The sequence below is a fragment of the Cetorhinus maximus genome, chromosome 30 (genome assembly GCF_964194155.1).
Source record: "Cetorhinus maximus chromosome 30, sCetMax3.hap1.1, whole genome shotgun sequence".
NCBI classification, from domain to species: domain Eukaryota; kingdom Metazoa; phylum Chordata; class Chondrichthyes; order Lamniformes; family Cetorhinidae; genus Cetorhinus; species Cetorhinus maximus.
In genome coordinates, this window is record NC_135908.1 from 10,821,963 (window position 1) to 10,836,663 (window position 14,701).

Consider the following 14,701-nt stretch of genomic DNA (forward strand, 5'->3'; position numbering starts at 1 on the left):
GCAAAGAAACTAGCTAAAATTAACAAGATATTGGGTTGTATTAATTGAATTATCCAGTATACACCAAATGCTGCATTTGATACTTTACAAGTTGCTTGTCTGGCTGCACCCTGAGGACTAGAACCAGTTTATGTTCCCCCTATATGGTCTAGAGGAAAGCAATAAGAACTAGCTTAAAAACCTCAGCTAGTGAGGCTCAAGGGCCTTGGTCTATTTACATTTAGAGCAATGTAAACTTAAGAGGCAACCTGATAGAGGTCTGTAAAATAATGAAAGGGTTGGATAGTATCCCTATTGACAGATTATTCCAGATAACAGTTTGAGGAGGACTGGGGAACGTGGGTTTAAACTTTTGAAAAGTAGAAATAGATTGAATGGCAAGGGCTTCTCTTTTTCCAAAGAGTAGTGAGCCTCTTGAATGTGTTGCCAGCTCGTGTCAACTCTGCCTTCGAGAGGGAGCTGGATTGATTCCCGATTTGGAGGGTGGGGTTTGGCGAACACATCAGACAGATGATAATCTTTGAAAACATTGGGTATGGGAGATCTCTTTTGACTAGTTTTGATCACCTGAGGGGTCAGGGATGATTTTTCCATAGTAATTTTTCCTTTATTGGCCTTGGGTTCTTTTGTTTTTGCCTCTTCCAGATAAGAGGAGGAGAGGAGCATTTAGCTGTGATAGTCTAGCTATTGGGATAAGTTCAGGCTCAGTGGACCAACTGGTCTTTCCATGCCTGTTAAATTCATTTGTGGGCACACGGTGTCAGTCCTGTGTAAGATTTTGGGCTTGGGAGCCATAGATAACTAAAATAGTCGAGTATTTGTGATTAATTTTAAGGTAGAAGCAACGGTTTAGATCTAATGCATTAGTGCATTTCTTGACTCTGGGAGCCCCTGGTGTACTTGACGAGCTTAATGGGTGAGGCAGCTGGACTGTTTTAAAGTCAGAGAGAGGCACTTGCTACCATATACAGATAAAGCAGGAGTATGATGTTGAAATAGAGGATCAGCCTCGAAGGGCTGAATGACCTACTCCTGCTCCTATTTTCTATGGTTCTTACTCTTCAGGAGGCTGACTTTGCAATTTTCTGATTAATTTTGGAGCCCCAAGTCTGGCCATTGTTCAACTCTGCAGCAAGTGAGGCAGAGGGGCAATTTTGAAACCAGAGAGAGCCTGGCATTGAGACATTGATCATAAAAAGCCACCTGCACTGAAACACTTTAAGGATGCTCTCAAAACATCCTTGAAGAGGTCAAACATCTTCACTGACTTCTGTTGACTGACCAAAAATGGGAGAAGGTTCATTCAGGAAGGCACCAAACACAGGCTTGTTTGGGAACATACAGAGGCGAAGTCAAGGTGGCAGAGAGAATGCAAAAGCCTCCAAACAACTCACTTAACTGACCCTCTAAGCAACATCTGCCCCACAAGTGGCAGAGTCTGCAGATCACACATTGGACTTATCAGCTATTGCAGAACCCATCAAACTGGAGTGGAAGCAATTTATCCCCAAGCCTGAGGGACTGCCTAAGAAGACACGTAAGGTACAGTATTTCAATTTGTACATTGGTTTTTCTGGGCGAGAAAAGCCCTCTGATTTAAAGGTTGTAAAACCTATCAATTCTCATTCACTGCTCTGGTTTGGTGGGGGACAGGAGAAGAGCTGAGATTCAGAACAGAAAAATCAACAGCTACTAAATAGACCCAGCCCCTCAAATCAACATCGCAGACAGTATCAAGTTGGGATCAATTTGCACTTTTGAAAAGGAAGAATCATAAAAAGATTAATAGGCCTGGAGTAGGAACTAAATGTGTGATTGATAGATGTGAGTTTGTGATGGTGTGTTAACACTTCAAATTTCTTGTTCTGGACTTCTGTCTAAGATCTGAAACACTTGATATTATTGCAACGTGATCATGATAAAGGGAACTAAACTGGTGAGCTGTGTAAAAATTTAGTATTTGGAACTAATGCTTTGTTGTTGTCACTGGTGTTAGGCTTAGAGAATACTATAACCTTCCTCGGGTTCAATCAGGCTTGCCCAGTAACAGAACCATAACACAACCAGGCACAGTATGAAATATTTATTGTAGTTTCTATATGAGGACATCTCCAGAGCTCCTTTGTACAAGTATGAAGGTGCTGAAAATACTCAGCAGGTGTGGCAGTCTGTTAATGTTTTACCGTTATCAATATCATTTTTCAGCTTCCTGATACTTTTTTTATTTTAAAAAGTTTCACAAAAGTGCTGTAAATACTCAAGTCTGAAAGAAAGTTACCGTTTCAAGTCGAATATTATGCTTTGAAATGTTTTTATTTCCAGCATCCGCAATATTTTGCTTTGATAGTTTTTCCTAGGCAGCTTGGCAGCAGGAGCGTGAGTCAGTGAAAGAGCTCCCTGGGCTATTTCAGAGCATTGTACATGGCATCAATAGTGGATGGCTGATACTGGCTTTCTTCCAAGACCTCATCTAAGTTGCTATCTCCAGCAGGAGCCTTATTAACCTGGCCATGCCCATCCCATCCTGCAGGATGAGCAGGAATATGATCCTCCCTGACCCTGACCTGGAGGAGCGGTAGGAGGTCAAGCTGTCCTCTCACTGTCATGAGCTTAGTTGGTGACTCCGTGCTCCAATCGCACTGACATGGCAAACTTCGACATCAGCCCCAAGTCTCCGCAGCTGGTCCAGCCACACCATCTGCTTGTGGGAGAGTTGGTCAGTTGGACCTTTCACTTCTGCGAGCTGGAAACCAAAGAGAAAAATGACAGGTGAAGAGTCTTTAAAGTGAAGCAGTCACTTCAGGTGTGACAGGATATTCAGGTAATGCAACATGTAAAGATGTATGACACACACACTGTCCTGGAGGCCAGTTCCATGGGCACAGCTACCCCAGTGTGCTCTCACTGGATAAGTGTGTTAGGGAGGATGAAAGACCTCATAATACTGAGAAAGGAGCAGAAACCTAATTCTCCTCAGATTTCTCCTAACACGAAGGGCTGAGAAGCATTGGCTTCCACACTCTGGTTGAAATTCCAGGTTGTTCTTGCTCAAATGCAAATTAACACGAGAAAAACAAACAGGCAATAGTGGATCAGTCTTGATTCACAGAGGTTTCAGGCTAGTGAAACACCAGTCAGTCACTCACCTTGTACTGGAGGCTGTGGCTGTTCCACACAACAAGATCAGGGAGGCCTCCACGGCAGTGCCTCAGGTTTTTGGCCAGAATGCTACAAATGCCACTCAGGAACAGACCACCCAGACAGCTCACTAGACTCTGAAAACATTCCACAAACATGTCAATTCAGGACCAAAAGGGGACAACTTCATTCTAAATCAGGCAGTCCAATCACAGAAAGCTTACGGCACAGAAAGAGGCCACCTGGCCCATTGTGTCTGTGCTGGCCAAAAAACGAGCCACCCAGCCTAATCCCACTTTCCAGCATTTGGTCCGTGGCCCTGCGGGTTATGGCACCTGAGGTGCATATCCAGACACCGTCCTTTCACTGAGATTACAACAGAGTATAGTGGGTGGGAAAATTTTAATCCTGTGTCACTGTAAACACTGGGGTACAGTATTGGTGGGGACAAGTAACTCACTGGGGTAGAAGCTGTATACCTGGGCTTGCTGAAGAGAGCTGAAGATCTCCCAGTTGATTAATGTGGCAGTTGTGTTTCTGTGATTGTTCCATACATCAGCGATCAGACTGTGGAGAGTTTCTATGGGTGCATCTTGCAGGAACTCCACCCTTGACTCAATGGGCTCCCTCCGGTGCTGATAGAAACAGTCAGTGTAGAGATCTAGAGGACAAGCCTAGACACACACAATCATTACCTTCGTACTCATCACAGTAACATAGCAATTGCCAGATGATAGAAGACTAGCTCTGTCTAGTTTGTCTTTTACCATTCTGCTGGTCGTATGGTACAATAATGGAGTTATTGACTAACCACAGTGATCAGTCTCTATCAATGAGTTTACAAGCCAGACATGAGGTGAGGAAAACCCCTAGTGGTGGAGAGCTTTGGGAACCAGAGATTCAAAGTCACCTGTTCCTCCAGAGTCAGATACGTTCAGGATACGTCATGTCTCAAGTTACTCTGATACTGCAACCAAAATAGAATTATCGAGGGGAAATCTGATAGAGCTGTACAAGATTGACAGGTTTAAATGAGGTAGGCAGAAAAATAAGCTGTTCCTATTAATTAACTTATTGCACAAGGACCAGGGGACACTGATTTAAAGTTTTAGGCAAAAGATACGAAGGAATGTGATGAAGAACTATTTTATGCAGCAAATGGTAATGACCTGGAACACACTGCCGCCGAGAGCGGTGAAAGTGGAGACGATCAAGGATTTCAAAAGGAAATTGGATGCAGTTGGCGCTTAAACTTGCAGGACTACAGAAGAGTGGGAGAATAGGACTGATTGCAATGCTCTCCAGAGCCGAATTGGCTCCTTCTGTGCCATAATGACTGACTCATTTGCAGCAGCATGAACTGACACTATTTAACAGCTTCCACTAGCCTCTGACAGAGGGAAGCACCTCTAACAACATGACGTTTTAGCTAAATACCTGATAGGGATTTCGAAAAACATCTGGGATTCCAGACAGAAAGATGATGTCCCAGAAGAGAAGTCCAAATAGCGTTAAGAATATGGCTCCTTCACCGTGTATTCCTGTAACAGACAGGGCAATAGATCACCACACAGTCCTTGTTCCTCAGCACCAAAAAGCAAGCAGATTTGGTGCAGTGGTTAATTACCCTGATCGAAGCCTTGCTGCCGATAGTGGGCCAGAGAAACCTCCTCCACCGAACAGATCACCGTAGAACAAGGCTCCCCCTGGCCCAGATTTGGCACTTCTCTGGTGTTCTCCATCAGAAACAAGGAGTTGCCCATCCCTGGGCACGTTCTGCCCTTTATCATCACCTAGAAAGGAAATTACAATCTAAGTTTCTAAATACTTCAGCTAGGACTCTCTCTCAGGGCATTACCATCCTGAAATAATTTGAAGGGTTAAGTAAGAGTCCCCTGGGCCAGGAAAGCAATGGTTGGTCTGGAATTCCAGGTCCGATCCTGGCCATGGAAACTCTTTCGAGTTATCAACAGTCACAGATTGCAACTCTTTCGAGTACAATCACAGTTCTTGGTTTCCAGGAGTGGGACATGAACCCACAACCCTCTGATTCAAAGGCGAGGGTGCTATGAACTGAGCCACAATTAGCCCCAATCTCAATGAACCGGAGAAAGGAAACAATCAGCCATAGTTCCAGCTGCAGGTGAGGAAGGTTCCTGTGAACAGATTGCACACGTCAGGTGTCCAAGTGACTGGCATTCTTTGTCACATATCTGCATCAGCACCTTCAGGAGTGAAGCTGGGTAAACGGGGGCCAATCCTCTTCCAGGGTAGGGAGAGGAGGGGGATCTGCTGGTCTACCCATGCATTGAAATAGCAGCCGCTATGGTCCCTGACAATCAAGGGTGAATGTTTGTCACTGTTTTGCACAGACCCAGTCAGGCCTATGCTCTCAAAGTTATGGGAATAACACAGTCAAAAAGAGTGTTAAACAAAAAATCATCCAAATTAGACTAAGAGAAAGAAAGAATGCGATGTCTAGCATTGGGTAAATTATTATTGACCATGGGCCCCTGAGCTCCTGCCCTCACATGTGACACATCTTCCACTCTCATCACTGGCAGGTCCTGAAGAAGGTGATGCCATTTCTTGCAGCTCGGGGAATCATGTATCCGCATAGCCCGCTGGTATAGAGCCAGCCGATGTCCTGTGTGAACCCATACATCGTCCAAACCTTTCCGCAAACACTGGACTGCCTGGAATCCAAAATCACATGAACAGGAATCCATTCCAACAGAGTAATCCGAGGAGACAGTGAACAGAGTATGAATCAACTTCCACTGCCTGTTAAACCTTGAACATTCCTCAACCAGCTTACCTAATCTAGTTAATGATCAAACCTGGTTATTAAACAGCAAAATCTACCAGAATCAGAGTACTGGGTTCAATCCCCCCCCCTCTTGCCATTGCCTGTGAATGATCAATCAGAACTTGAACCTGCCCCCATCACACCAATGCAATGATGTGAAACATCAGAGGTTTTAGACAGCAACCACCCTGACCCCTGCCCGCACTCTGTTACCTGTTCAGTCTGTTTCAAATGCTGATGGAGATTCAGACTCAATCGGTTCCACCAGCGCCCGCGGCTCGCTGGACAATAGATGCTTTGTTCCAAAAGACTTTTCAATTCTTCCACTGCCTCCTAAGAATGAGATTCAAAGACAGGGTTTAACATTCTGATACCAACAGCTTCAATCATCACATCGAAAAATACGCTTAACTAAACAACCTGTGCAACTGCCCCCAGTCCCTGAACAGAATCCCCCTAGGCCCATACTGGCTCACCAGATCACTATACCCTGTACAAGATCACCAATTCCCCCACTGGATTGTCAAATCACTGTATTAGATCATGCTATTTCCCTATTGGGTGACTGTATCCTGTACTAGACTCCCAGTACCAAATTATTGGATCCTTAAGCCCTGCACTAGGTCCCCATGCCAGTAACTGGATCAACACACCCTGCATTGAATCACTGGATCCCTGCACTGTACCACCAGATTACTATAACATATACAAGATCACTGAGATCCCCACTGGATCCCCAGCACTGAATTGCTGGATTATTTTACATTTTTACCTCGTACATGCGCAGTCGCTGTAAAATTTCAACCCCGCGGAATCGGATCCTTGTGTAGACCCAATCCGCAGTGAAACATCGCAGATATACCGGGAGCTCCTGATGGAACCTAAAAATTAACCAACATTCATCAATTGCTGTAAGATGAAAAAACACTTGTCAGATATTGAATGTTTACAGTGTGCCTGTGCGAAACCAGGGATCAGACTTTGTCCTCATGGCCCCTGGCTCAAACCTATCTGTCTGTTAGCTGTTACAGCACCTTGGCCAATTTCAACCAGGCACTGTGGGACCTAGATCCACAGCACAAAAAAGTACAGGAGCGACAGTGAACATATTACACTCTCGGGCAGTAGGCAGGAACATTGAGGGAGCTTCACTCTATCTAAGGTAGCAGGGCAGATAGATAAGGTGGTTAAGAAGGCATATGGGATACTTGCCTTTATTAGCCAAGGCACAGAATACAAGAGCAGGGACTGGAACTGTATAAAACGCTGGTTATGCCACAATTGGAGGACTGCGTGCAGTTCTGGTCACCACACTACAGGAAGGATGTGATTGCACTGTAGAGGGTGCAGAGTGATTTACCAGAATGCTGCCTGGGCTGGAGGGTCTGAACTATGAGGAAAGATTGGATAGGCTGCGGTTGTTTTCCCTGGAGCAACGATGGTTGAGAGGGGACCTGACAGAGGTGTATAAGATTATGAGAGGCATAGATAGGGTGGATAGGAAGGCACTTTTTCCATTCGTAGAGGGGTCAATAACCAGTGGGCATAGATTTAAGGTAAGAGGCAGAAGCCTAAGAGGGGAGTTGAGGAGAAATTTTTTCACCCAGAGAGGTAGAAGTCTGGAACTCATTGCCTGAAAGGATGGTTGAGTCAGAAACTCTTGCAACATTTAAGTATTTAGATATTCACTTGCATTGCCATAGCCTCCAGGGCTATGGGCCAAGCGCTGGAAAATGGGGTGAGTGTAGTCAGACCTTTGTTAACCGGTGTGGAATGATGGGCCGAATGGCCTTCTTCTGTGCTGTAGACGTCTGAGTCTAATCCGAGGTGTACCTGCCCTGGAGCATTTGATGGAGAAGTGTAGGGGGAGCTTTACTGTGTATCTAACCCCATGCTATACCTGTCCTGGGAGCACTTGATGGGACTTATCCAAACCTCTGCTGCTTGCAAAGGATTATGAGTCCGGTTCTCCTTTCCTGTATCCTTGCCAACCTGCACAATGAATTCTTATTAACCATGGCCTCAGCACTAACCTACCTACCCTCTGCAACGCCCCCCTATTCTCTCACACCCACAACTATTCCAGATATGGTCTCCCTTTTGTTCACTCCACTTTGAGATGCAAAACCTTCAGCTGTTTTGTCCCAACATTCAGGAACTCTCTCCCTATTTCCAAAAAGCTCAGCCCAGTTTTGCCATGCCAGTGATCATCTCTTTAATTCTTTTATCAGTGCTGTCTCTGTGAAACACTCCGGGGACGTTTATTACATTAGAGACTCCATGTAAATACAAGGTGCTATTCTTCAGGTCTGTTTTCCCACCTACTATCTGAGCTTCTCCAAGCAGACAGGAGTGGTGCTCCCCAGTTACCTGAAATGTCAGCTCTCACACACTGTCAACACACAAAGTTATGGAATTAACAATACACCTTATTACAAAGCTGCACAAGGCCCTTCAATAGATCATTATTTGCCCTGGGGCGGAGGGGTTGCAGTGCTATCAAGAGAGGGGTCATTATCTCCATTGAAGGCTGTTACCACCCGACTGGGAGCATCACAGCCCCCTCGTATGCTGTGCATTCCCTCTTATTACCTGACATCATTGCTATTTTCCAGCTGGATCCACTTCTCTCTGGCAGTTTTATAAATCTGGAGAGCATCGCTCCAGGTCCCACGGGTCATCGCTGTTAACATCTCAGCCAGAGAATAAGTGGCCTCAACGTACCTGTCAAGGAAGTAACAGGTCATTGTATTAAATGGCAGAAATTCTTCTTCAGAACAACACTGGGAAGCTTCACCCATCCACCTACACATCCAACAATCTAACTGATATAGCCATCTATTATACATCATTTAACTGGCAGTACATTGATCTTGCCATTAATTCCCACCCTGGGCGAGGCAATTATCCTGTTAACTGGATAGATGCTATACTGTATGTATTTTATTGAATAGATCAGGGTGTGGCATCACCTGAGCAGGTCATCTCTGTGCCGGAATATTTTCTTCTCCCTCAGCACGGTGTAACTGGGGAATGTGACATGACCCATGTTGGTAATGACTACGGTGGACAGCTGACTCTGGCCAGCGGCTGCCGCCTCCTCTTCATCCGTCCACTCCGTCAGATTGAAGAGTAGCAGCACCCGTGAGAACACAGCTCGGGCTGGTGCAGCAACTCTCACACAATGTCCGACCAGTTCCTTTGTCCTGACAACACATAACACGATTAAACAAAAAGCCATTGAACACAAACAGAATGACGTAGGGTTTACAGCACAGATACAGGACATGCAGCTGGTCTGATATTTATGCTCCACATCAGCCTCCTCCCCACTCTCTTCATCTAATCGTATCAGTGTATCCTTTAATTCCTTTCGCTCTCTTGTGCTTATGTAGCTTTCCTTTAAATGTATTGATGCTATTTGCCTCAAAGAGCAAAGAAAGGCCATCAGGCCCATGCACTGATTTTCTCTATTAGTCACCATGCAAACAACAACAGCCCTCCCCCCTCACACCCGACCACCAACCATCTCTGGGAGTGGAAATTGCACCTTCTTCTCGTGCCGGTTAGGAGCTGCACACTGTCCCAGTTCAGCCTCCACCCCCCACATCATCCTATTCCTCCCCAGATCAGAGGCCCTTCCCCGCTGCCTCGTCCCTCCATGGAGCAGGGCCCCCAGTATCCTCCTTCCTCTCCCATGGGCAGTGTGGGCTCTGCTCTGGTCTAACTGCAGCTGGTTGCAAAGCTTAAATGGTGCCTTTTGAAAGACCTGTTGAGGATGGCGAGGCCAGGACTCGACGGGTTCTGGTTACAGCTGAAGATTGATTGCTGCTTGGCCAAACGTAACAGGGACTTCAGAATCTCTGCCCTCTGACCCTGGGGTCGCAGGTGGAAGCTTTTAGCCAATAGTTTGAGCTCAGGAGCCGACAGCAGATCCAGGGCCTCGGAAACATCGCATAGGTCTGACCCTGGGAGGGTGAAAAGAACACTGTCAGTGTTTAAATGCGCAGGGTCCTGGGAGGGTGTGGGCTGGAAACGCTGGGTAACTGGCAATCGGCTGTGGGTAATGGGTCTTGAGGAGGGGACTGTCAGTCCACTTCTCCTTGCCCCTCCATCCTGAGTCTACTCCAGATGTGTCTCAGGGAGTGACATCATGTGCCTCAGGTACATCTAGTTCAGGTACCGGAGAAAAACAAAAGGCCCTGGGGGAGAGGGGTAATAACAGAGATAAAATAAAGGAACAGACAGAGTCTAAAGTGATTTGCAAAAGAAGCAAATGTGACGTGAGAAAAAACTTTTTCACACAGCGAGTGGTTCGGGTCTGGAATGCACTGCCTGGAAGTATGGCGGAGGCAGGTTCAATCGAGGCATTCAAGAGGGCATTAGATGATTATTTGAATAGAAACAATGTGTAGGGGTATAGGAAAAAGGCAGGGCAATGGCACTAGGTCACAATGCTCATTTGGAGAGCTGGTGCAGCAGACATGATGGGCCGTATGGCATCCTTCTGTGCCATTAAAATTCTGAGTGTCACTGGGAGAAAGGTTACCAAAACCATCTTTTAAACTAAGCTTTTGAGAAGGTTCTTACAGGTGAAGGGAAAAGGGGATTGGTTTGGGGAGAGAGTTCCAGAGAGTGCAGTCAAGGTGGCTGAAGATGCTGCCCTAAGGGAGCGGTGGGGTGGGCTTCAAAATAGGCTTGAGTTGAAGGTTCAAACAGTCCTTCAGCAGGTGCAAAGGCCATGGGGAGAGCTGGAGATTAAGATGATTTGGCATTTAGTAATGCAGCTTTCTTCAATGTTCTGATTAAAACCTGCCCTTGGATCCCATACCTGTCTGTAACAAGCCTGCGAGCCTCAGCTCCTCAATGCTGGGGGTCAGGTCCAGACCAATCTCAGGATAATTCAGTTTTGTTATTTTCAGCCAATTCAGCTTCCGTTGAAAGAGTCGCACATAGAGCTTCTGGCCAGCAACTGTGGATGAGATGGAGCACCCAGTAAGTACAGCAACAGCATCAGACCCAAACAGCAGGATAAATTGAGATGGTTGTTAAAAACACACACGGGAGTCTTGGTTTTATGCCTTTATTACCTCCAGACTCAACTATTCTAAATCTGATCTCCCACGTTGTATCATCTGTAAACTTGTAAGTCATCCAAAACTCTGCTGCCCATGTCTTAAATCACAACAAGTCCCGTTCACCCATCACCCCTGGGCTCCTTGACCTGCATTGGTTCGCGGTAAAGTAACATCTTAATTTTAAAATTCTCATTTTTGTTTTCAAATCCCTCCTTATCTCTAATTTCTTCCAGTCTCGCAACCCTCTGAGATATCTGCGTTCCTGTAATTTTGACATCTTATGCATTTCCAATCACAATTGTTCCACCATTGGCGACCGTGCCTTCAGTTGCCTGGGCCCCAAGCTCTGGAATTCCCTCCCTACACTTTTCCGTTTCTCTACTTCAATTTCCTACTTTAAGACACTCCTTAAAATTTACATTTTTGACCAAGCTTTTGATCATCTGACCTAATATTTCATTATGTGGCCTGTGTCATACTGTTTTATAATGAAGCAGCTTTAGATGTTTCATTACATTAAAGGTGCTATATAAATACAAGTTGTTATTAGAGTACAGTGAACCTTGATAAAATACTGCTTAGACCTCAGCTGCGGTAATGCGTCCATTTCTGGACACCATACTTTAGAATGTCATGGCCTTGGAGAGGATGCAGAGGAAATTTACTAGAGTGATAGCAGGGATGAGGCACTTCAGTAATGTGGAGAAATGAGAAAAGCTATGGTTGTTATCCTTACAGCACAGGTTAAGGGAAGATTTCGTAGAGGTGTTCAAACTGAGGGATTTTGAGAGCAAATAAGGATAAACTATTTCTAGTGGCAGGAAGGTCAGGAATCAGAGTACGCGGATTTAAGGTGAATGACCTGGATAGCTGAGGAGATTTGTTTAATGCACTGAGTTATTATGATTGGAATGTGATGTCTGAAGGGCAACACAAGCAGATTCAATCAACATTCGAAAGAGAATTTGAAAACACCTGAAAAATTGTAGAACTATGGGGAAAGAGCAGTGAAGTAGGACAAAATAGCTCTGCCGAAAAGGTGGCACAAGCTCGACAGGCCAAACGATCTTCTTTTCCCTTGAGATTTTCAGAACTAGATCTGAGATAAAGCCAACTGAAGTCAGAGTTCAGCAACCTGTGGCTCTGGAGCCACAGTGGCTCATTGAGGCCTTGTTTGGCTCCCAACTTTTGATTGATCAAACCCATTTTGATGGTAATTAAATGGCTTGTCTCTTTGTTTTTTAAACTTTATTAACATTGTACTTCTGAGAAAGTATCATTTAATGAACCTTTTTGTAAAAAACCTTAAAAACGCTGAAATGATTGTCTTGTTTCTCATTAGTATCGGCATTTGAGTAACAGCAATGTGGGGACTGCATTTTTGACTACATTTAAATTTGAAAATTTAAAAGTGGCTCTTACGAATTAAAAACAAAATATGCTAACATACAAGTTCAGCAGATAATAGGGAAGGCAAATGGAATGTTGGCCTTTATTTCAAAGGGAATGGAGTATAAAATTAGGGAAGTCTTGCTAAAACTGTACAAGACACTAGCTAGACCATACCTAAGGTACTGTGAACAGCTTTGGTCCCCTTATGGAAAGATATACTGGCATTAGAGGCTATCTAGAGAAGCTTCACTGGCTTGATCTCGAGTATGGAGGGATTTTCTTATGAGCAGAGATTGAGTAGGTTGGGCCTGTACTCATTGGGGCTTAGAAGAATGAGAGGCGACCTTATTGAAACATAAGATTCTTAGGGGGCTTGACAGGGTGGATGCTGAGAGGTTGTTCCCCCTTGTAGGAGAGCCTAGGACCAGAGGGCATAATCTCAGAGTAAGGGGGCGCCCATTTAAAACAAAGACGAGGAGGAATTTCTTCTCTAAAGGGCAGTGAATCTGTGGAATTCTTTATCGCAGAGGGCTGTAGAGACTGGGTCGTTAAGTATATTCAAGGCTGAGATAGACAGATTTTTAATCAGTAAGGGAATCAATCAAGAGTTATGGAGAAAAGGCAGGAAAGTGGAATTGAGCATGATCTGATCAGATCAGCCATGATCTCATTGAATGGCAGAGCAGACTCGATGGGTCGAATGGCCTACTTCTGCTCCTGCATGTTATGGTCTACTATGGATATTGGAGATCTGGAAAGTTAAATTGGATTCAAACCGTTAACCTGTTTTTTTTTTCTCTCTGTCCACAGATGCTGCCAGACCCGCTGAATTTTTACAGCACCTTGTTTGTATTGTCTGTGCCATGAGGGTTTTGTCGACCCCTTGTACTAATAATGGCTGTTCTACCACACAGCCATTCAACAGTAAGAGTCACCAACACAAAACACCATGTTTTGATTGATCAGAAGTACAGGGACGCAAATAAATCCAGGCAAATCTGCCTGTATTTCAGTCGAACAAGTCTTCACCCCCACTGACCATGAGTGTCACCCAGAATATTTAACCATGGAATGGATCCCAGAGCCTGATCCGGTTCTCACTCAATGTCCATGGGTCAGCCCCTGCTCTGCGGTACTGAGGCCAACTGCAGCACCCGAGCTGGATTCATTCAGGTCAGTGCGGCTTCAGGCCACTCGCTGCTCCATTCACCTGAGAGTTTCTGGAATGTTCGCAGCCAGTGCTGGTCCTCCTCATTGAAAAGTTCTTTATCTTCACTCCCCAGAACTGCCTCCAGCACCATCAGGAAATTGCTCAGGTAATAGGGGAGCGGGAAACGGTCCTCACCTTCTGCCTGTTCCGGCGCCTCATCTCCCCGGCCTGAAGCCTCAGCGGGGGCCGCCGCTCCAGCCCCACTGAGGCAACCCGCCTCCGGGCCCGGCTCTAACTCCGAGGCCGGGGCAGGGGCCGCGGGCGCTTTCCGATATCGCCTCGAGAGCTTGGACCACCGGCGGCTCCCGCTCCCCTCGCCCTCCTGCCCCGATTTCTCCTCAGCCCCTGAGCCACTGTTGCCCGTGGGGAGAGCGGCCTCTGGTTCTGCCGCTGTCTCCGGCAGGCCGCGGTCTGAGGCTTGAGGACCGCCCCCGGCTGAGGCGTTGCTTCTTCGAGCTCGGAGAGAAAGGCCAGAGCGCGGCCTCTTCTTGACCGGTGAAAACATGCCGGCGACCCACACCGGCCCCGCCAATCACAACCCGGGCCCCGCCCCACACCGGCCCCGCCAATCACAACCCGGGCACCGCCCATCAAAGCCCGGGGCCTGCCCCCGCCAATCACAGCCCCGGCCCCACCCCATACCGGCCCCGCCCCACACCGGCCTCGCCAATCACAACCAGGGCCCTGCCCCACCACAGCCCGGGCCCCGCCCCACACTGGTCCCCGCCCATCACAGCCCGGGCCCCGCCCCCGCCAATCACAACCCGGGCCCTGCCCCACACCGCCACCCCCCGCCCATCACAGCCCCCTAGGCCTCGCCAATCACAACACGGGCCCAATCCCTCACCGGCCCCCGCCAATCACAACCCGGGCCCCGCCCCACCCCGGCCCCCGCCAATCACAACCCGGGCCCCGCCCCACCCACACCGGCCCCCGCCAATCACAACCCGGGCCCCGCCCCACACTGGACCCGCCAATCACAACACGGGCCCCACCTATCACAGCCCAGGCCCAGTCCTGCCAATGGATTGGTTGAGAAGGCGGGAGAAGTGGTAAATGGCATTCAATCTGGAA

At 46.9% G+C, this 14,701-nt stretch overlaps 1 protein-coding gene across 3 annotated transcripts; it reads right to left on the reverse strand.

Moving 5' to 3' along the window:
* Positions 1 to 2,194: 2,194 nt before the first annotated feature.
* Positions 2,195 to 14,168, reverse strand: fan1 (FANCD2 and FANCI associated nuclease 1). 3 transcript variants are annotated; one of them, XM_078532410.1, is made up of 13 exons: positions 13,628 to 14,168; positions 10,779 to 10,919; positions 9,717 to 9,915; positions 8,920 to 9,153; positions 8,540 to 8,671; positions 6,720 to 6,828; positions 6,161 to 6,280; positions 5,670 to 5,834; positions 4,766 to 4,931; positions 4,576 to 4,679; positions 3,618 to 3,812; positions 3,147 to 3,275; positions 2,195 to 2,743 (listed from the first exon to the last, which is right to left on the reverse strand). In XM_078532410.1, exons 1-13 carry the CDS (start codon positions 14,130 to 14,132, stop codon positions 2,603 to 2,605), a joined length of 2,340 nt encoding a protein of 779 aa, XP_078388536.1. In that variant the 5' UTR covers positions 14,133 to 14,168; the 3' UTR covers positions 2,195 to 2,602. The 3 variants fall into 3 exon arrangements, with proteins under 3 accessions (XP_078388536.1, XP_078388538.1, XP_078388537.1); XM_078532412.1 differs by lacking the exon at positions 8,920 to 9,153; XM_078532411.1 differs by lacking the exon at positions 5,670 to 5,834.
* Between the last annotated feature and the right edge of the window lie 533 nt (positions 14,169 to 14,701).